A 21,167-nucleotide genomic window follows, 5' to 3' on the forward strand; every position below is an offset into this window, starting at 1 on the left:
AATGTATATTATACAGATCCATCTAAAGAAAATTGAATATTGTGTAAAAAGGCATCGCAGATGCCATAGAACCCCAAATCATAACTGACTGCGCCTGCGGAAACTTCCCACTGGACTTCAAGCAACTCTGACTTCAGAAGGTTGACATTTCTCTATTATAAATCCTTGTTTTGAGTGGTCTCGTGTAATATTTTGAAATGTGGACTGTTGATATTCATGAGCTGTATGCCATAAAATTTCAACATTTTAACAAAAAAGGTTTGAAATAATTCACTGAATGTCCAATGTATCCAGAATATATGAAGGTTTCAAAAAGATATATGAAAGTTTCAAGAAAATGTACTTTTACACAATATTCTATTCTTTTTTTTTTAGATGGATCTGTGTATCGTCACTGTCGGGCAGAAACCTCGTATATCCAAGTTTCAAATGTTAAACTTTTTTCATAAAGTAAAACCCTGCTTCATCATACAAGACTGTCGCACAAAACTAGTGAAAATAGCCGATCTACAAGCACACAACGCCTCGCAGTGCGAGGCATTGTGTGCTTGTAGATAAGCTATTTTTAGGACATACGAGATTACAACCCGACAACAACAATATATTTTGGAGAAAGACTACGTTTCCCGCGGATTCAGTCTCCTGGTCAGAAAGACTACGTTTCCCATGGTTTCAGTCTCCTGGTCAGTTGAGAGGGCGTTGGGTTCAGGTTGCTGGGTTCTATGTCCACGCGGGAGACGCCGGGTACGTCCAGTCCAGCCTGAACCAGACGCATCACCTCCGCAAAGGACAGGACGGGACAGGACTCTAATGAATGCTGGGCGGTTGTATTGGACTCTAATGAATGCTGGGTGGTTGTATTGGACTCTAATGAATGCTGGGTAGTTCTAGAGGACTCTAATGAATGCTGGGTGGTTGTATTGGACTCTAATGAATGCTGGGTGGTTGTATTGGACTCTAATGAATGCTGGGTGGTTGTATTGGACTCTAATGAATGCTGGGTGGTTGTAGGGGACTCTAATGAATGCTGGGTGGTTGTATTGGACTCTAATGAATGCTGGGAGGTTGTGTTGGACTCTAATGAATGCTGGGTGGTTGTAGGGGACTCTAATGAATGCTGGGTGGTTGTATTGGACTCTAATGAATGCTGGGTGGTTGTATTGGATTCTAATGAATGCTGCGTTTTTGTAGGGGACTCCAGTGACAGCTGGGAGACAGGGCAGGGTGTAAGGGACTGTTCAATGTTGTCCATGTGTCTCAGTGGCTGTGAAGATGACGGGTGGCTCTCTGTTGTTCTCTGTGGCTGTGAAGGTGACAGGTGGCTCTCTGTTGTTCTCTGTGGGTGTGAAGGTGACGGGTGGCTCTCTGTTGTTCTCTGTGGCTGTGAAGGTGACAGGCAGCTCTCTGTTGTTCTCTGTGGGTGTGAAGATGACGGGTGGCTCTCTGTTGTTCTCTGTGGCTGTGAAGGTAACAGGTGGCTCTCTGTTGTTCTCTGTGGCTGTGAAGGTGACGGGTGGCTCTCTGTTGTCCCCTGTGCTTCAGAGGTACCATGATGGTCCACCGCAGAGCACCCGGAGCTCCAGCGTCGGTACCCCGCCAGGTCTATGGGTTCTATGAACCTGCGTGAAAGCAGAATGCCGGTAAACCATTGGCATTAGACCAGGGGTCTTCAAGGTTTTCAGGCCAAGGACCCCTTAGCTGAGAGGGAGATAAAGCAGCATCATATTGTATAAAGTTGTGTTGCAGATTCTCGTTTATTTCATAGATACAGTAGATTCATAGACCTGTTTGACAGCACTGTCATCAGTCTATGTTGGATTCGTGTTAATGTGTTTTTTTTCAGACATTTTAACCACTTAAATCGTCGATACTTAGTAAACTTGACCTTTCACTCTGTACTGCTCTTTTTTAACCTTTACAGTCTACACCAAACCTATTTGCCAAAAATAGCCGATCTACAAGCTCTCAACGCCTCGCGCTGCAAGGCGTTGCGAGCTTGTAGATCCACCGGCTTCAAATGCTATCAATCCATTCAAAGGGAATTTGTCATGTGTAATAAGAGCCTTGAATGGTGAGAGTAGCTGGCATACTGTCTACCCGGTAGGTGTTTGTCATTATTCTGTGGGTTGATAATGGCTTTTGCTATTTTATCCCAGCTACTGCTATTGAAAACGAAACTTAAGCTCAGTAGGTGTTTTGTCATCATTCTGTGGCCGAAAATGTCACGTTGTTTTAGCGCTGGTTCAAATCTGGGGAGGGGAGAAAAATTATAATAATGACATTATTTAAATGTACTTTTCTCCGTGGCAAATATATGATAAGGTTATATGAATATGGGCATTGTATGGCTCAACAGTTTAAAGTTTGTTACAGTTGCTATGGCAACCATAACAACGTGATTTCTTTTTGTTTATGTTTCTTTAAATTAATTCCCCTCCAATCCACAAAATGCAGCTTCTGGGTGATTCCCCCACGGGATAAATAAAGGAATCTATCTATCTATCAATCAATCAATCAATCAATCAAACAAGTTTATACAACACAGCTTTTTTTTTTTTTGTAATCTTTTTCGAACTTGTTAGAGTCTGTTTAGACACTTCTCTTAATACACGAAGGAGTATGGTAGTCTACTGGTTGAGACGCTTGACCTGCAATCCTTCTACTTTTCCGCAGGGCAGAGGTTCAATTCCCAGAAGGGGTTGTGAATGGAACATAATTATTTGAGCACATAGTTTCCACATTCGCTTTTTTTTGCTCAAAGGGGCTTTTCTAAATATATGTTATATAAATATTGGTCCATAATACGGTTTTATATAGGTTTTACACTAAACAACCACTCGGATATTCATGATTATTCTGTCCAAAGAAATCACAATTTACAATATTATCGCGATAATCCTATCCTAACATCCATTATCCTGGGGAGGAACATTAAACATGCTAATTTAATTGTTTTATTGGCTATATAGACTATTCTATATCATCCCTAGCCCATTGGTTCTCAAAGTGGGGTCCGGGGACCCCCAGGGGTCCTTCAGGGAGTTCCAGGGGATCCCCAGCTAAATGATAGTTAGGAACCAAATGGACCCTTATGGGTCTGTAACTCAGAGAGTGTAACTCAGCTAGCCTACACTCTCCGAGTTCAATTAATATTGATTTTACAATAATAAATGGGGTCATAGAGATTAAATGGGGGGTCCGTAGCCTAATGGAAAAGCAAACTAGGGGTCCTTGAAATTAAAATGGTTGGGAAAATCGGCTGAAAAAATCTTCTCTTATGGGGGTCCCCGGCATTACATTGACTCAGTTCCACAGATAGGCTACATGTTGTGAAAACAGCAGATCTACAAGCTTGCTTGCAAAGGCATTGCCATTTTTGAGACGCCATTTTATTATTCTGCTCCAGGATTCTGGCTACCCCCCCCAAATCACATGTGCGAAGTCCGAATATGCAGGTTTTATTTCGATGCACCATCGTCTGTACGACAACCAGAAGTGCCTCAAATAGCCACTTCCTGGTGTGTTTCAGGCAGTTCCCGGAAGTAACCCTGGAATTTTACCACTTCCCTAGACTAATTTTGGGACGCAGAGTTGAATGGTACCAGTCTTATGTCTTTATAACAACCGGAAGTGCCTCAAATAGCCACTTCCTGGTGTGTTTCAGGCAGTTCCAGGTCAGTAGGTGTTCCGATATATTTTTTATCCAAAACTACACGTAATTTTAGCCCTAAGCTTGAAATTAGTAAGGCGAATATCCTATTGTGATTTTATAGTAATTAAAAGAATGCTAACCCTAGCGTCGCACAGCGAATGTCGCAACGAAACGAAACACATATCAAAGCGTGCGTCTCAATGCGCTCTAAAACATACTAAAAGATGAGCCCATGAAATGCATTGGTTCGTGAATAAAAGCCAACCCTAGTTAGCCTAGGGTTAGCCTTTTAGCCTTAATAACTCAGAGACGATAAGATATCAGAACTCCGTTTTGAGATATGTTGTAGTGCTTTCCGAGACGAACATTTTGATATCTCATATGTCCCTCTACGACATTCTTATCCCTGGGATCTCCAATTTCACAAGGGTCATAGAGTGTATACCCCTTAGAGCCCTTTGGCCAGCAAACCAAAGTTACCAATCAACTCACAGGAGTGTTTGTGTGCGAGGAGAGTTATATAGGCTTGTTCGTCTCTGCGATACGAACACGCTGATGTGTCTATCATCTCTCTACGACATTCGTGTACGGAGTAAAACGTACCCCTAGTTGGAATTAGGGTTAGCCCCCTAGGGGTCGCTCAGAAATGACACACACATCAATGCGTCCGTCTCGGTGAGCAGATCAAGAATCTGTTACCCTTTTGTCTCTACGACCCCTAGAACCCGAGCTAGCCCTTCTAGAAGTGTTAGAAACGGACCGAAATATTTTCAAACAACGGCACCAGCACCAACGGACTTGGCGTCAAAAAGTAAGTCGGAATAAGTGTCCTTTATCCGAAAAAATGTGTAATCGTGTTCATGGCGTGCATATTTCGTGTCTTTTTCGCAATAGGAAAGGGTTAAAATTGTCGGAGATTCCCGAAACCCATTCCATTGGATCGGGCATACTTCAAATATGAAAGGCGTGTCCTGCCTGAAACAGCCAGATTTTATTTGAATATTTTATTGATTTTAAGGCCAAAAGGCCCATTTTGGAGCCATAAGCGACCTTTTTCCTTGACCTTTAGAGTTAGGAGTGTTGTAGAGAGACAAGACTGGGTTCATTGGATTCAGCGTCAAAAAGCGTGTCAGAATAAGTGTCTTTTATCTGGGAAAATGTTTAATTCAGCTTACGCAGTTGAAATAGGGTATTTTTTTAGACCCCGAAATCGTGATTTGACCCCTTCGATCTTAAAAAAGCAAATGAAACTCTAGGTCAGGATTTGAGGGGGGGCCTTCTGCAATGAGACCCTATGTGGAAGCTGGTTCAAATCTGGTGCTGTTGCATTGTTTGAAGGAAGCCAAACCAAAATAGGTTTTAATCTTATGTACCTGTACAGTACATCAGTGGTTCTCAAACCATTTCATGTCAAGAACCCCCAAATTGACACTTATTGGCCCGTCGTCCCTCATTTGAAAAGATATGCCGGAGACACACACAAGAGAAGATTTTTCAGCCGATTTTCCCAACCATTTTAATTTCAAGGACCCCCAGTTTGCCTTTCCATTAGGGTACGGACCCCCCATTTAATCTCTGACCCCATTTATTATTGTAAAATCAATATTAATTGAACTCGGAGAGTGTAGGCTAGCTGAGTTACACTCTCTGAGTTACAGACCCATAAGGGTCCATTTGGTTCCTAACTATCATTTAGCTGGGGATGCCCTGGAACTCCCTGAAGGACCCCTGGGGGTCCCCGGACCCCACTTTGAGAACCAATGGGCTAGGGATGATATAGAATAGTCTATATAGCCAATAAAACAATTAAATTAGCATGTTTAATGTTCCTCCCCAGGATAATGGATGTTAGGATAGGATTATCGCGATAATATTGTAAATTGTGATTTCTTTGGACAGAATAATCATGAATATCCGAGTGGTTGTTTAGTGTAAAACCTATATAAAACCGTATTATGGACCAATATTTATATAACATATATTTAGAAAAGCCCCTTTGAGCAAAAAAAAGCGAATGTGGAAACTATGTGCTCAAATAATTATGTTCCATTCACAACCCCTTCTGGGAATTGAACCTCTGCCCTGCGGAAAAGTAGAAGGATTGCAGGTCAAGCGTCTCAACCAGTAGACTACCATGCTCCTTCATGTTATAAGAGAAGTGTCTAAACAGACTCTAACAAGTTCGAAAAAGATTACAAAAAAAAAAAAAGCTGTGTTGTATAAACTTGATTGATTGATTGATTGATTGATTGATAGATAGATAGATTCCTTTATTTATCCCGTGGGGGAATCACCCAGAAGCTGCATTTTGTGGATTGGAGGGGAATTAACTTAAAGAAACATAAACAAAAAAGAAATCACGTTGTTATGGTTGCCATAGCAACTGTAACAAACTTTAAACTGTTGAGCCATACAATGCCCATATTCATATAACCTTATCATATATTTATTTGCCATGGAGAAAAGTACATTTAAATAATGTAATTATTATAATTTTTCTCCCCTCCCCAGATTTGAACCAGCGCTAAAACAACGTGACATTTTCGGCCACAGAATGATGACAAAACACCTACTAAGCTTAAGTTTCGTTTTCAATAGCAGTAGCTGGGATAAAATAGCAAAAGCCATTATCAACCCACAGAATAATGACAAACACCTACCGGGTAGACAGTATGCCAGCTACTCTCACCATTCAAGGCTCTTATTACACATGACAAATTCCCTTTGAATGGATTGATAGCATTTGAAATGGGTGGTAGATCGGCTATTGTTGAAATTACATTTACTCAAGTACTGTACTTAAGTGCCATGCTGATGTATTTTTTTTTCCTTTTCTTTACTGGAGTATTTCCAGTTTTCAATATGTTTAATTCTACTCCACTACATCTCTGTAGATCGGCTATTTTTTCTTTATTTTATTATTAGTATTATGATTACATTTTGATAACCTGTAAAATGGGATATTCTGTAAACTGAGTACTTTCTACTTTTGGTACCTTGAGTACATTTTTATACCAAAAATTTTACTACTTTTACTCAAGTAATTTCTTTATTCTGGAATTCCTAATTTTTTGAGTACTTTCCCCACCACTGTCTAGTAATAGAGTTACACAAGGATTGTCTTTGTACAGTGTCACACAGTGGCCTACTGCAGTGTTTCTCAACCACTGTGCCAGGGGACCTTTGGTGTGCCCCTGAGAAGGGTCAAGTGTGCCCCTTGAAACTGCTTGAAAGCCAGTATTGTATTTATCATTTTAAAAACGATTTAAACTAGTGAAAACAGCCGATCTACAAGCACACAACGCCTCGCTCACAAGGCGTTGTGTGCTTGTAGATCTGCTGTTTTCACTACTGTTGAGCGACAGCCTTGTATGATGAAGCAGGGCTTTGCTTTGCTAAGAAACATACACATTTGAAACTTGGAGATACAAGGTTTCTTCCTGACAGTGACGATATTTACACCCCTGTATTATGTTGGTGTGACCATGGATTCTTGGGACATGAAAATTGTGCCCATGCAGAAAAAAGGTTGAGAAACACAGGCCTATTGTACCTGTTATAGAAGAATAACTTCATCTGCAGCAGTCTGTCAGCATCATCAGCATTAACGTTGTTGTTGCTCTGGTTCTTCTGGAGAGACTTCAGTCCTTCCTGAAACGCTCTGTTCTGCTCGAAACCAAACGACTCAAACCTCTGGTACACATTATTATCCACTTTTAACTGCTCAAAGCTGCTCAGAACACCGTCCATGTCTCTGGCATCATGAGCCTGGGCCATCACAGTGATCTCACACTCGTCTTGTGCTGTGGAATGTGTGGAATGTTCGAAAAGCACGGGGAGGAATCATAAAATCTTCTGTTGTTAACCTTTGATTTGGATTTTTGGGGAGGCTACGGATTGTTTACATCAACGAGTCTACACAAGAGGCTGTGCGCAGAGACAGAAAGGTTCACGGTCCAAGAGTGTTAGCGCCCCGTGTGGACCTTTATAGTATTGCAACGGCCTCTTGTCTCTCCCATTGCAATCAAAGATGGGCACAAAATACAACAAAGTATTTGAAATGAATACAAATACTATGTGAAATACAATACCATGATATTGTCACCAGGATAGTATCTTGGTAACAGTGTCCTGGTCAGTATTCGACCAAGTACTGACCAAGTATTTTGATTTTCTTTTAAAAATACCTTCTGTAGCGTGTGCCCATCATCTCTGATTGCAATACTATAAAGGTAGTCATTTGAAGTGTGTTTTCTTTAATCAATCATAAACACTTCTATATTATTCAGTATATTTGGGACAGTTTGGAGGTATACACGTGGACAGTTTATTTTGTAGGATAGATAGTGACAGAGACAGTAAACTGTCACAGCAAATCTCATCCCATTAACTACTAAGCAGCACTTTCCTTCTTAACCTCACGTAAACCCTCTTGGTAAACTGGACCTGAGTTGCGTCTAGATGCTTGGGGTCTACAGTGTTTTTCAGCCCAAGGACCCCCTTGATGAGGAAGAGATGAAGCAGGGACCCCCACTACATATTCTATAAAATTGTGTTGTGGATTAAACTTTTTTCGTAGATTTCATGGATTGCCTTCATAGACTTGTTTGACAGCACCATCATTGGTGTTGGATTCATCATGTTTGTGTGTATTTTCGTACATCTAAATTAAACTTGAGCTTTCTCTTTGTACTTAGTCTGCCTTTTTCCCCTCTACACCAAACCTCTTTGCAGAAGAATAGCCAATCTACAAGCTCCAATGAGCTTAGATCCGCTATTTGTGGCTAAAGTTCTCCACATAACAGGGATGCTAGGGTTTAAGTGGTTAATGTAGAAAAAGATATCCTATCACACAAAGACAAACCACTGATCTAATAGAGGGTATGCACCTGACATCATCATCATCATACCCGGAAGTTATGCTTGAACACCTACTGAGTGGCAAAGACTACTTTCTGGAACAGAAAAATCCTTTCTGATTGCATTAAACAGTGTTAAACGACGTTAAACTCACGAATGCCACTCGATTTGCCATTGACTTTATGCTTGCACATTGCCCTCTAGTAAAGAAATGTGCCCCAGCAGGACCCTAGAAGGTCATTGGTCACTCCTCCTACCACCAGGTCAATTAAGGTGACAGAGCCTTTTCAGTCTGTAGCACCCAGACGTCTGGAATGCCCTTCCTCAGGTCAAAAACAATACTGTGTAAACAATCATTAGTAGAAGGTCTTTGATTTACTCTCCGCTAGTTTCCTGACATTCATTGTACAGTTTTTGTTGGGTTTTTAATCGTTTAAATGCTTCTCGCTGTGTTTCAATTTATGTTGTTTGTGAAGCACTTCTCTCTGCGAGAATTGCTATGCAAATAAAACGTACCGACTTACGTACTTGCCTGCCTGCAAGTGAAAACCCAGTTTCCGGAAGACGACACAATGCATGCTTCTTTACAATAATACACGTTTATTCAATAAAAGGTTGTTCACTACAAAATATCACAAAGATTATATACAATTTTCTTATATTGACAATAAGCACAAACATGGCTGTCAATTCACAATGAGCACTGCGATTGCAAAATTTAGAAATAGAACTATATTTCAGTTGTGTGTTGAAATATAGTGTTGTGTTATTAATTGGACCAAAAATAAAGTGATAAAAAACAAAAACAAAACAAAACAAAAACTGTATGGATAACCTCTAATATAATATAATATAATATAATATAAATAAACACTACATAATTATACAGTTCACCAACCGTGACATTGTGCAGTAAAGAAAATGGAATTGGTGGTATCCCAGATGCCGTGTTGGGCAGTAACTATAAAGTAATTTTCCCCAGTAACTAGTAGTTACCAGGGAACTAGTAGTGCAACTTATTACAAACGCCAAAACAGTAATATTATGACAGGTATTTGTCCAAGTACTCTAGATACTTGGACAAGCGTGAGGCAAAATGAGGATGTAAAATGTACATGTAGGCTACTGTAAAAGTATCAATATGGCAATGTAGAAATACTCTGTTACATGTAGAAGTGTCCTTCAGTAAATGTACTTAAAGTACAAAATATAAAAAGTACTTATTATGCAGAATGTCCCATTTCATAAATTGTATAAATGAATAAAAATATTTGAAAATAGCAGATCTACAAGCTCACAATGTGTCTCATCACAACACTATTGAGAGCTTGTAGATCGTCTATTTTCAAATGGCCAAAATGTATAGGGCTGAAGTGGGTAATGTATGTAATATTAAAGGGGAAGACCAACCATTTTCAATATTGAACTATGTCATTAATATACCTGGCTTAGAGGAGTTGTGTGGAAATAAAAGAAAGTTCCCCCTCTTCTGTGTTGCCTAGAACTGGAGGATTGATTTTGGGGTTTGTATTGTAAATTACAACTTGATGACATCACACATTGTACTTTACAATACAAACCCCAAAATCGATCCTCCAGTTCTAGGCAACACAGAAGAGGGGGAACTTGTTTATATTAATGACATTAGTTCAATATTGAAAATGGGTGGTCTTCCCCTTTAATCAAAATCTACAAATTAACTAGTAACTAAAGTTTTCAAACAATCATAGTGGAGTAGAAGTAAAAGTATTGGAAATACTCAAGTAAAATACAAATACCTAAAAATGTTACCGTACTTTACACCACTGACTTCAAACACCTGAAAACTGGAATTATCTGGTTTCTACCTGACATCAACGATACTGTATGTAACCGTAACGTAATACTCTGAATCCTAAGTAACTTAAGTAACCTAAGTAACAAACACTGATTAGCCACTTAATCCTCCTAGACTTAGTAAACTGCACCTGGGTTGGCTGCTCTGTACTTGGGCCCGCTTGCACAAGCTTGTAGATCGGATACTTTTGGCTACTAATGCCCCATGCTGGAATTGCTGGGCTTCATTCAAGTGGTGGTTTAGATAAAACCACAATTCAATATTCAAATCCATTCCATTCCAGTCTTTGAAATCTCAGAATCCCTCGTGCAATCCTCATCAGCTGTGTAGTGGGATCAGTGTCCCCCAGGGGTGGACTGGGCACCTGGCATACCGGGCATATGCCCAGTGGGCTGGCCTTTAGTGTGCCAATGGGTCCAAAAAAAGGAAAGGAATACATTTGCCCCCATTTTGGGATAGTTACAGTAATTTGGCGGCTGGATGGCCACTAAGTGGAGAAGGCCAATCCTTCAGTAGCACCGGCCAGAGAGATCACATGATTGGCCCACTGGCTTGTCTATCATCTAAATACTGGCCTATAGTAGCCCAACCACAGACTACTGTGGCCCAGGAGTCCCACCCAAACATATAACAACTGATACAAGCCCACAACGCGTCGCTGCCATGGTGCGTTGTGAACTTGCAGATTTTCTGTGTTTAGTTCATGCTGGTTGTGGTGGGCCGGCCTGATCCAAGATGCCAGGGACGAATGTATGTCCCAGTTCAGCCCTGGTGTCCCCCACTGCAGGGGTCTTTGGTCCCCAGTGGGGTCAGAGTCCCCCACTGCAGGGGTCTTTGGTCCCCAGTGGGGTCAGAGTCCCTCACTGCAGGGGTCTAGTTGGTCCCAGGGAGTGAGGTTGTGGCTCTGTGACGCTGGGGGGGTTTGCTGCACTGAGAGGCCTGCTGTCGCTGAGCGCTGCGAGACGGACGCGCGAAGCAGAAGCTCAACGTTCTGCTGGAGCTGGAGCCGATGTCATAGCTGCCATCCTGCACAGAAAGAGACAAACACGTCAAACATTAAGATTGCAAGTTCTTAACAATGGGGCTGAGAGGCGTAGTGAAGCAAGACATGCCAACATTCATAAAATCTAGGCAAAACAACATCAGACAAAATAACAATAGTGTGTTGCCTAATAGCAACCACACTAATAAAAAAAACCTAATGACAAATGCCAAACAACAGCGCATTCCTGCACGCAGGGACCTGTAGAGAATGTCAGTCGCTATGCGATGCGTTGTGAGCTTGGAGGTCTGCTATTGTCAGTGCTTGATACCACACTGAACTAAGCATAATCAAGTGAATACCGGAGAAGTGGCGTACGGCATATATTTCCTACACAAAGAGGGCAATTCTTTCAACATAAGATGCTGCGTTCAAGTTCAGGAGAGTTTGCCTAAGGCATTTCTCTTGAATGCTGCCTTAAGGTATGGCATGGAAAGAGGCCATTTGCGTTTCATTCAACGTAGTAAAAACTACATTCCTGGTCTGGAGAGGGAACTTTTTACAGACGGATAAAAGGGCAGGGGCTCAAGCCCCCCTTCATGTCTATGTGTGTAAGGTGTCTGATCCCACGCTTACCTCTGCTGCGCGCACCTCAGCTGCGACGCTAGCGGAGCCGTGGTTCCTGGCGGGGACGGCTCCTCTGGCGCTGCCGTTGCTCTGACCTCGATCCTCCCTCTGACCGTTGCTCTGACCTCGGTCCTCCCTCTGCTTCATGAACCGCTGGTTGACGATGCGCGTCACGCTGTCGTTGCGCTGCAGCGCGGGCCCCTGGCCCCCGGGGGGTGGTGGCGTGCGGCTCGGCACGGCGCGCTCCAGGTGTTTGAAGCTGCCGCCGCTCTTTGAAGTCCCCGCTGCCGCTGCAAGGTTATTTATGTATTTACTTACTATGACACTATGCATGGTACATTAGGAGTCCACTAGCACGGTGGTTCAATAAAGGACAACTTATACAACGATATTCATATTTTAGATTGTAATTAGAGAAAAGAAAAGATGAGTGTTAAAATGTAACACTAGTAGCCACTACTAGATGGCCGTGCATCTTGGGAATGGGCTTATTGCGTCTAAAAAGACATATTTAGCCCTTTGTATGCATACCCAGGAGGCCAGAGAAGGAGGTAGTTATCACTTCTCCTATAGACAGGTGAGAAGTGAGCACCTGACCCCCCCCCCCCCCCCTTACCTTAGCCCCACCCCCTTGTTTCCCCAATCCTGTACATATAGTGTTTTTATAACTGCAATATTATTGAATGTTTTCTTTGCTTGCTATTTATTATGTGGGAGGCGTTGTGTGCTTCTGCTTGTAGATCGGCTGTTTTCACTAGTTTTGTGCGACAGTCTTGTATGATGAAGCAGGGCTTTGCTTTACCAAAAGACGCACACATTTGAAACTTGGAGATACGAGGTTTCTGCCCGACAGTGACGATATTTTAGTGATTATGTTGCGAGGAAAACTTTGAGATAACAGCCATTTTGGTTAGAACTGACAGAAAATAACTTTGTACTTCAAGTTTATTTTATTTTTTTTTTTTTTTTTGAATGATACTAAATATTTTCAAATAAATTCCAAATATTATCAAATGATCTCGCGGCACCCCTGGACTGCCGTCACGGCACCCCAGGGTGCCCCGTCACCCACTTTGAAAGCCCCTGGTCTAGAATATAATGGAAAAAAATCAAACCTCGGTTCGAAGTGAAGCGGTGAACTTTTATTCTATGTGTTCTAGAGTTATGAACTCTGTGATCTATACATCTATACAGTTATGGACTCTGTGATCTATTGATTCTTTATATATTCTGAATTCTAGATTCTTTATATATTCTGAATGAATATATAAAGAATGGAGGGCCGAATTATCATGTGAAGCTTGACCAATCCTCAAAGTATCCATTCATCAGACCGGGAGGGACACTACACACATATTCTGGACGTACAGGACAGATAAAACCTGTTCATTCTGAACTGAAATGGCCATATATGGACATGGGACACACATTTTGCTTTTTGAAAAAGCCTATTCATTCTGGACTGATATTCTGGACGTACGGGACAGAAAAAACCTGTTCATTCTGGACTGGACTGACCATATATGGGCGTGGGACACACAAAGCCACTCATTGGAAGCGGTTTTCACCGCTTCAAAAAATCATTCTAACCTTGTGCGGCCATCGGCCCCCCGGGGGTCTTGCTGTCTGCTGCCCGGCCGCTGACCCGTCGCAGGAACTCCGTCACCATCCCGTAGCGGCCTCCTCCTCCGCCGGCCCCCGCCTTGCTGGGTGGCTTGGTGGTGGTGGCGTTGGTCCTGCCGTCGGCCCTCGTTGAGCTCTCGCCGCCGTCGCTCTTCAGAGCGCCGCCGCCGCTGCCGTTGTTGTTGTGTCCTCCACCTACACCTGTGTCATGAGGAGGCATGGGATGATAATCGCTATTATCGTTGATCCCATTCAGAACGGGTACACATGATTGTGTATCATTATTTTATGCTTAAACTGTTGAAAAATAGCAGATATACAAGCTCACTGCGAGCTTGTAGATCTGCTATTTTAGAAAAATCGTGAAAATTTGAATTTTGACCCGATTCTACAAGTGTCTTTTGAATCCTTCTAAGGTTTTTTGAAAAACCTATATGTTTCTATGTCAGCAATCTGGCCAGCGAAAAGGTCCTTTTCACTTAACTGGAGCTCAGTTAGTCTGTTCTTGAGAGACTACCATGTCAGTGGTTCTCAAACCTTTTCATGTGAAGGACCCCGGCTGCCGTGTAGGTAGTCGACGAAACATTCGTCATCATAGTTTTTAGTTGACGCAATCAACACTGCTTTTTTTACCTGCTCTGTTGTTGGCCGTGCCGGAGGCGGAGCTCCATGACGGCGTCACGCCGTTGCTCCACGAGCCTCGCTCTCTGGATGGCGGCGCCGCCGCCGCCGCTGTGGGCGTGGATGTAGGGCCGGCCAGTGGGGAGGAGGTGCTGTAGGAGTGGGTGGAGGAGGCGGAGTGTCTCCTGAAGAGTTTGGGTGAGGAGGTGGAGGGAGAGGTGGAGGAGGAGGAGGGTCTGGGTCGCTCCACCCTCCCTCCAGGCCTCTCCAGGGAGGAGGTGGAGCGGGCGGAGAGCACCGCCCGGCCGGGGGGGCCGCCGCTCCTCTGTGGGACGTCCGTCTGTAGACCCACACTCACCTGGAAGAACCATAATGTATCAGTGAGTGGAAAAGGTACTCAAATGTTTTACTTAAAGGCCCGCTGACACGCCCTGAAATTATATTAGTATGATATGATACAGTAGGTCACGTGGTCTCTCTGAAAACGGTCTGAAATAGTCTGAAACTCATGTCACAGTGTAATCTGCCCCTCGCCCCCCAATAACAGCTGACCAGTACAGTAAGATGTCTAAATACAGTCAATTAATTTGATTGGCTTACAGTATAATTGCGCATTTCACAATGATATCATAAACATATTAACTAATATTTTAAGATTACTTTTTAAAGTGACAGTGCCCCTTTAGATGACAGTCCTACTTTAAGTTAAAGTATCAACACTGCAAAAGTCAGGATTTCACAATTTACTTGATTGAAAGTACAAAAGGTACTTGCATCAAAATGTACTTAACACATCGGATGCCCACGTGGTGTCTACAAGTCAATTTCTTTCATGTCGCTGGAGGCCCACGACGCGTTTGACGCGTTGTACAGTAAACTATACTGTACTGTAGCTACTGCACTTGGCTACCGCGGTGATGAAACAAACTCCATTTCCCAACATGCAGCGCGCAATTACGTCACCCGGACGTGCTGTGTGCCTCGTTGACTTCCTGTTTAGCGGCTGCACAAAAATGCTGTTTTCTCCGGATTCTCTTCCTTTTTTCATTTTTTTCTCAAAACGGCAGCCTCTTCTACATGCCATAACACAAACACTGTGGCTTAGAAATGATAAAAAACGGTCCTGACTAAAAGAAAAGATTTTCGCGAAATAAACAGGACATACTCGGATTACATTTACTCGGATTACTTTTCTCGCCAGTACTCTCGCCGGTAGGTAAAATGACGCGTTGCCATGGGCACCAGCAAATTAAGACGTCAAAACCATGTGGGCGTCCGATGTGTTAAGGGGATTCCAGACGGTACGCGGTCACCGCCTGCTAGTAATTCATTTTCAATGGGAGGCGGGCGGCTTTTTCAGCCGCGCAGCGAAGTTTTGGGGCGGCGAGGAGAGCGGGCGCAGTCCCGTGAAAATCCCCGCGAGCGTGCTCGTTTGTGCATGCGTACGCGGGCGGCGAGAGATGGATTGTGTTCATCTTTGTGAAATACCGCGCAGCGTTTACTCAAAGAGCGAGTGTGTTAGTGTATCACCGCGGCGCGGTCCTCGCAGATCCAAGCGGGAGCCCCGGCGGCAACCGCTGTCCGTCTGTAGAGCGCCTTCAAAGGGTGCAAGCTTGTGAGCTTGAAGATCTGCTATTTTCAAATGGCCGAAATGTATATCTGGTCGAAGTGTTTAATGCATGTTTTGTAATGATATAAGTATATACAGTATACTGGATCACTGGATTGGTTCTGGACCAGTTAATAGTCCCACAGTCCTCCACTCACCATCTGCGGCTGCATCATGTGAGTCTGTGTGGCTGAGCAGGACACGTCCAGGCCTCTGGCTTTCCTCCTCTCCAGGGAGGCAGAGTGAACCGGCTGCCTCAGGCCAGGGCTGATGGCACAAGACACAACAATGTTGGCAAAAGGGCCTTTCTGTGGGGAGTTTGCATGTTCGTGTCTCCTAGGGTAGATACCCTCACAAAAACATGCAGTAATCCTGGTCTCTATACTGCCTCCCCCTGGCCAGCCGGGGCGCCTGATGGAGGGGAAAGGAACTGGTTGGAATAGCGTGTTCCTTCCACGCGCTACGTCCAAACCAGGGAAAACTCCCCCTGTCAGGTGAAAAGAAGTAACTTGGACTCCTCATGCATAGAAGGAAGCATGAGGTCAGTCTGTTGTCTCCCCAGGCGCGACAGAGAGAGAGCAGAGCCCAGGATTACATAGGCAATTGGCACTGGGTGAAAAATGCAAAATCGTGGGATAAAAATTTAAAAGAAGAAAAAAACAACACTGTTATGTTATATTATCTTATGTTCATGTATTCGACATGGACATTCCATGCCAAACTTTGCACACACAAACACACTCCTTGGCTGGCAAACCACAACCTCCACCCCTGATTTCTCACATGCCCCTCTTCTAGCGCCACCATGAGGTTGCTAAGGCCAATTTGTGTATACATGCGACCTGGCGGTTGCTTTTCTCCCGGTTAGGGAGTCTTGCTGGTGTTATATCTTATGTTCATTTATTCGACATGGACATCACAATCACATTGGACAAAGCAATGGCTTAATACCTGAGGCCGGCGGTGATCTCCTTCATGTCATCGCTGAGGTTGGAGGACAGGCCCAGACACAGGGCTGACAGGGAGCTGGGAGGAGTGAACCAGGACACCGAGGCACTGGGAGGAGAGTCTACGTCTGTGGCCGATGTTCGATCCACGGGGCTGACGCTCCTCTGCTGAGGTAGAACAGGGAGGAAGATCAGCTTTGTTGCAGTGTCGACTTTGGGCCACTGACTACCTTTTTTCACTGACGAAAACCCTATGGCTAAATGGACAGACATTACAGTTTACAGTTTACAGTTTAGGCATTTAGCAGACGCTTTTAATCCAAAGCGACTTACAATAAGCAGATAACGTCACAATAATAAACAAGATAATATGTCAGTACATCATCAACAATATAACAAATGCAAATGGATATCTATCTAGAAAAAACACAATATAATCAAAGTTCTAAAAACCTAAAAAAAAAAAAAAAAAAAAAATGCTAACTAGCTTCAGGTGTGGTCATTGATTTTTTTCTGTAGTGCTAAGGGTTTAGGTGGAGTCTGAAAAGGTGAGTCTTCATTCAGTCCACGGCGACATTGGCTAAACGGTAATTATATATATAATATATACTGTATATCTAACTACCGTATTAATTTAGCGAATGTCTGTCCGTCCGCCGTCTGACCCATCTGTCTGCCTAGTGACATCACTGATACTAAACCGTGTCGCCACCATGGTAACAGCCGCAATGCTGAAACAAAGCCCAACTGACATCACTGACTGACATCACTACAGTACCCAAATTTGGAGATGACATCACAGACTGGCCAGGACACGGAACACCATATATGGGAATAATAGAGGGCCAGACAGACAGACAGACACAACGGGTATTGCACTACTGGACATCAATGGTGACCACTTTGCCCGACGGGCACCGGTCTGGGTTCTCCAACATTACTTCTAAGACTCCTACATTCAATCCCTCGTATAAGCTACTGTGCACACCCGCGGGCACAGGACTAGTTAAATAAAAACTAGACTAGATCTATAAGACAAGCTAACTTACAAAGTAGAGAAAATAGCCGAGCTATAAGGTCACAACGCATCGCGATGCGACACAACCTTGTAGATGGGCAAAAGAATATATATAATATAAAAAAATAACACTAACTTGCCCTTAAAACCGTGCCCTAAGAAAACGTTTTTAAAAAGTAAAGCAAACTAGCATAACACGCTTTATTATCGAATCAAAACTCTAATAATTATTAACAACCTTATTGTGTAGATGAGCCAGCTGGACGCGGCGTGCCGACGGGGGGCTGTAGTAGACGCGTGCGGCGGTGGTCTCGGGCGCCGTGTGGCTCCGGTCCGCCTGCACGCGCTCAAAGTCCAGCTCAGGGAAGCTGAGGGCCATGATGGGGTGGTCCCACGTCCTCACCCGGTCCTCCACGTCAGCCTGGGCAGCCTCCTGGCTCACGTACACCCAGTTCTTCCTGTTGGGGACACAGCAGTGGTGGGAAGTCAGCAAAGTAATCAATTTCTTTTTTCTCAAGTAAAAGTATCAATGCTAGGGATAGAGCTTGTTAATTCTTATTGATAATGAACACCTTATCGATCCTGCTTATTGAGCCGAGCTTTTATCGAGCCCACTATTGAGCGTGTTCTAATATTTTGTGGAGACAAACACATTCTTTTTTTACTCAAATCTTTGCTTCGCAGGGTCCCTGGAACAACATGTTTAGAGATGGGGTTCAGCAGGCCAATCATTTTGGGGGTCCTTGACATGAAAAGGTTTGAGCACTACTGATATAACAACATAATGTTTTTTCAGGAAACTGTTGGGATTTAGACGTTTTTTTTTTATGAATCGGCCTTAAATGTTAATGTAATTTTTCATTACTTCTTCCACCACAGGTTGGAGCCGTATGGAGCGTACAACCGCCTGCGTCGTTTCCCTTTGGAGCTGTAAGACCTGGGAACAGAGATAATAAGAGATACAGTGTGTCTGTTTAAAACAATAAATGACAAACAACCAGTTTTACCACTTGAACCCTACAGTATATGCATCGACTAATTGAAAATGGCTGATCTATAAGCTCCCAATGTGTTGCAACCAAAGCGTTGAGAGCTTGTAGGTCTGCTATCAAAGGTAGGGTAAGTGATTTTCTTTAGTTAAAATAAGTGCTAAATAGCTCTATATTCTGTTAGTAATTATTGTTCAGTAAAAGGAGTCTCCATGTCTCTCCAGCTCTTTACTAAACAGAAAATGCCTTTTCAGGTGAGGATGCTGAGTTTATCCAATCAGGACAGAGAACTCAGACAGGATACAGGCTGGCAAACACTGGTAAGAGGTTTGTGTGTGTGTGTGTGTGTGTGTGTGTGTGTGTGTGTGTGTGTGTGTGTGTGTGTGTGTGTGTGTGTGTGTGTGTGTGTGTGTGTGTGTGTGTGTAGAGGTGTGATGTAAGCTGACCTGTCGGCTTCAGACAGTTTCTCCTCATCAAAGAACGTGTTGACAGCACACTGTCCAGGAAGAAAAAGAAAACATAATTTATTTGTGAAAAACAACAATTAAAGATATATATCCTCTTCATGCGGAGCAGTTCCTCACACATGCCATGCACACAAAAAAATATTGTCTGTCTGTCTGGCTGTCTGTCTGCCTGACGCGTTTTGAGCTTGTAGATTTTATTTTGGCAATTATAGGCAAAACTAATAGTGATTATCTCAAATAATTGCGATGAGGCGATTATGGAATAATTGTGACAGGCCGATCTGTCTCTGTCTGTCTCTCTGTCTGTCTACCTATCTCAGGGGTTTTCAAAGTGGGTGACAGGGCACCCTGGGGTGCCGTGACGGCAGTCCAGGGGTGCCGCGAGATCATTTGATAATATTTGGAATTTATTTTGACACTTGAAAAAATATTTAGTATCATTTTAAACTTGAAGCACAAAGTTATTTTCAGTCAGTTCTAACCAAAATGGCTGTTATCTCAACGTTTTCCTCGCAACATAATCACTAAGATATTTTCACTGTCGGGCAGAAACCTCGTACCTCCAAGTTTCAAATGTGTACGTCTTTTGGTAAAGCAAAGCCCTGCTTCATCATACAAGACTGTCGCACAAAACTAGTGAAAACAGCCGATCTACAAGCACACTGTGTGCTTGTAGATCTGCTGTTTTCACTAGTTAAGTACATTTTATAGATGATAAATACAAAACGAACGGTTTTGGACATACAAGGTTTCTACCTGACAACGACGATATGCTGTAAATATAAGGTGCTGGGAGTGAAAATTATAATGTAGGGGTGCCTCGGATACAACATTTATCGGGAAACAACATTTATCGGGGAACCCCTGACCTATCTAACCCTAGACTGAACAAACAGTTTGTTCCATACCTCTGTCATGGAGCTCTGAGGAGGTGTTGCATCGTTGATCATGTCAGCTCCTAGTTCCTCCAACAGGCTCCGAAGTACAGGCATGGTTTTATCTCTGACCTGGATTCAAATAATAGATACAGACATATCGTGTGCTTTATTGCTGTGTTTTTCACGTGGCCATAGAACATTAATTCAGCTCTCAAAACAACTTATTTAAAAAATGAAATCTGTCAGAAACAGAAACGTGTCCCTTTGCCTGATGCTGTCCTGAAACTTGGCTAAAATAGCTTTAGGACATACAGTAACGTGAATGTATTTTTCTCCGCTTTCAGTTTTTTTTTCCCCCGTTGGCCCAAATGACTAGCTAATCAGTCTAATATGTCAATGTATTGCTATTGTACTATTGTATGCCTATGGGGCGTTTTGCTTAAAGTTCCCTGATTTTTGCATAGCAAGCATGCGTGTACAAAATTCAGGGAACAATCTCCGAACGCGGAGGCCTTTAACGCCAAGTTAAACTGTATTCCATTTGTTGCAATAAATGGTTAAATCTACTTTGACGTGAGTGTTCCTAAAATCTTTACCTCCTTGCCTTCCAGTCCAGATGCCTTCATCTCCCACCACTGGTGGAGCAGCCAGAGGATCTGGAAGGTGAGTCCCAGCAGGTCCTCTGCTCTGTGGCCGTGGACGGAGGTCTGTGCACAGTCTACACGCTGCAGCTGGGCCCTCTGCTTCACCTCCGTGGTGCGCAGGTCCTCGGCGCTCGCCGCTTTGATGGATGCCTCCTCTTCGCCCCGCACGCCACGCCCTCCGGGAGCAGGGGACAAGACGTAAGAGATGTCCCACTCACGTCCGTCCTTTAGAAGGGACGTCCCACCTGTTGAGGGACATTCGATTTAAATGGTCGCAGGACGAATGAAGACAAACATGAGATAAAAAATTGTGGATATAGAGTCTGCGCGGCAACGCGGCTCCTTGTTTATTTGGAGAGAAAACGACAATTCGATAATTAAAGATCCTCTTCAGGGATTAAATGACGTTGCGT

General features: G+C 43.3%; 1 protein-coding gene across 1 annotated transcript; it reads right to left on the reverse strand.

Annotated features, from left to right (window-relative positions):
• Positions 1–574: 574 nt before the first annotated feature.
• Positions 575–7,490, reverse strand: LOC308291563 (uncharacterized protein). Its single transcript, XM_080733595.1, has 2 exons — positions 7,206–7,490; positions 575–1,619 (listed from the first exon to the last, which is right to left on the reverse strand). The coding sequence occupies exons 1-2, from the start codon at positions 7,427–7,429 to the stop codon at positions 656–658; spliced, it is 1,188 nt and encodes a 395-aa protein (XP_080589721.1). The 5' UTR covers positions 7,430–7,490; the 3' UTR covers positions 575–655.
• Positions 7,491–21,167: the final 13,677 nt, after the last annotated feature.

Source organism: Nannobrachium achirus, assembly GCF_963921795.1.
Source record: "Nannobrachium achirus genome assembly, chromosome: 9".
NCBI lineage: Eukaryota > Metazoa > Chordata > Actinopteri > Myctophiformes > Myctophidae > Nannobrachium > Nannobrachium achirus.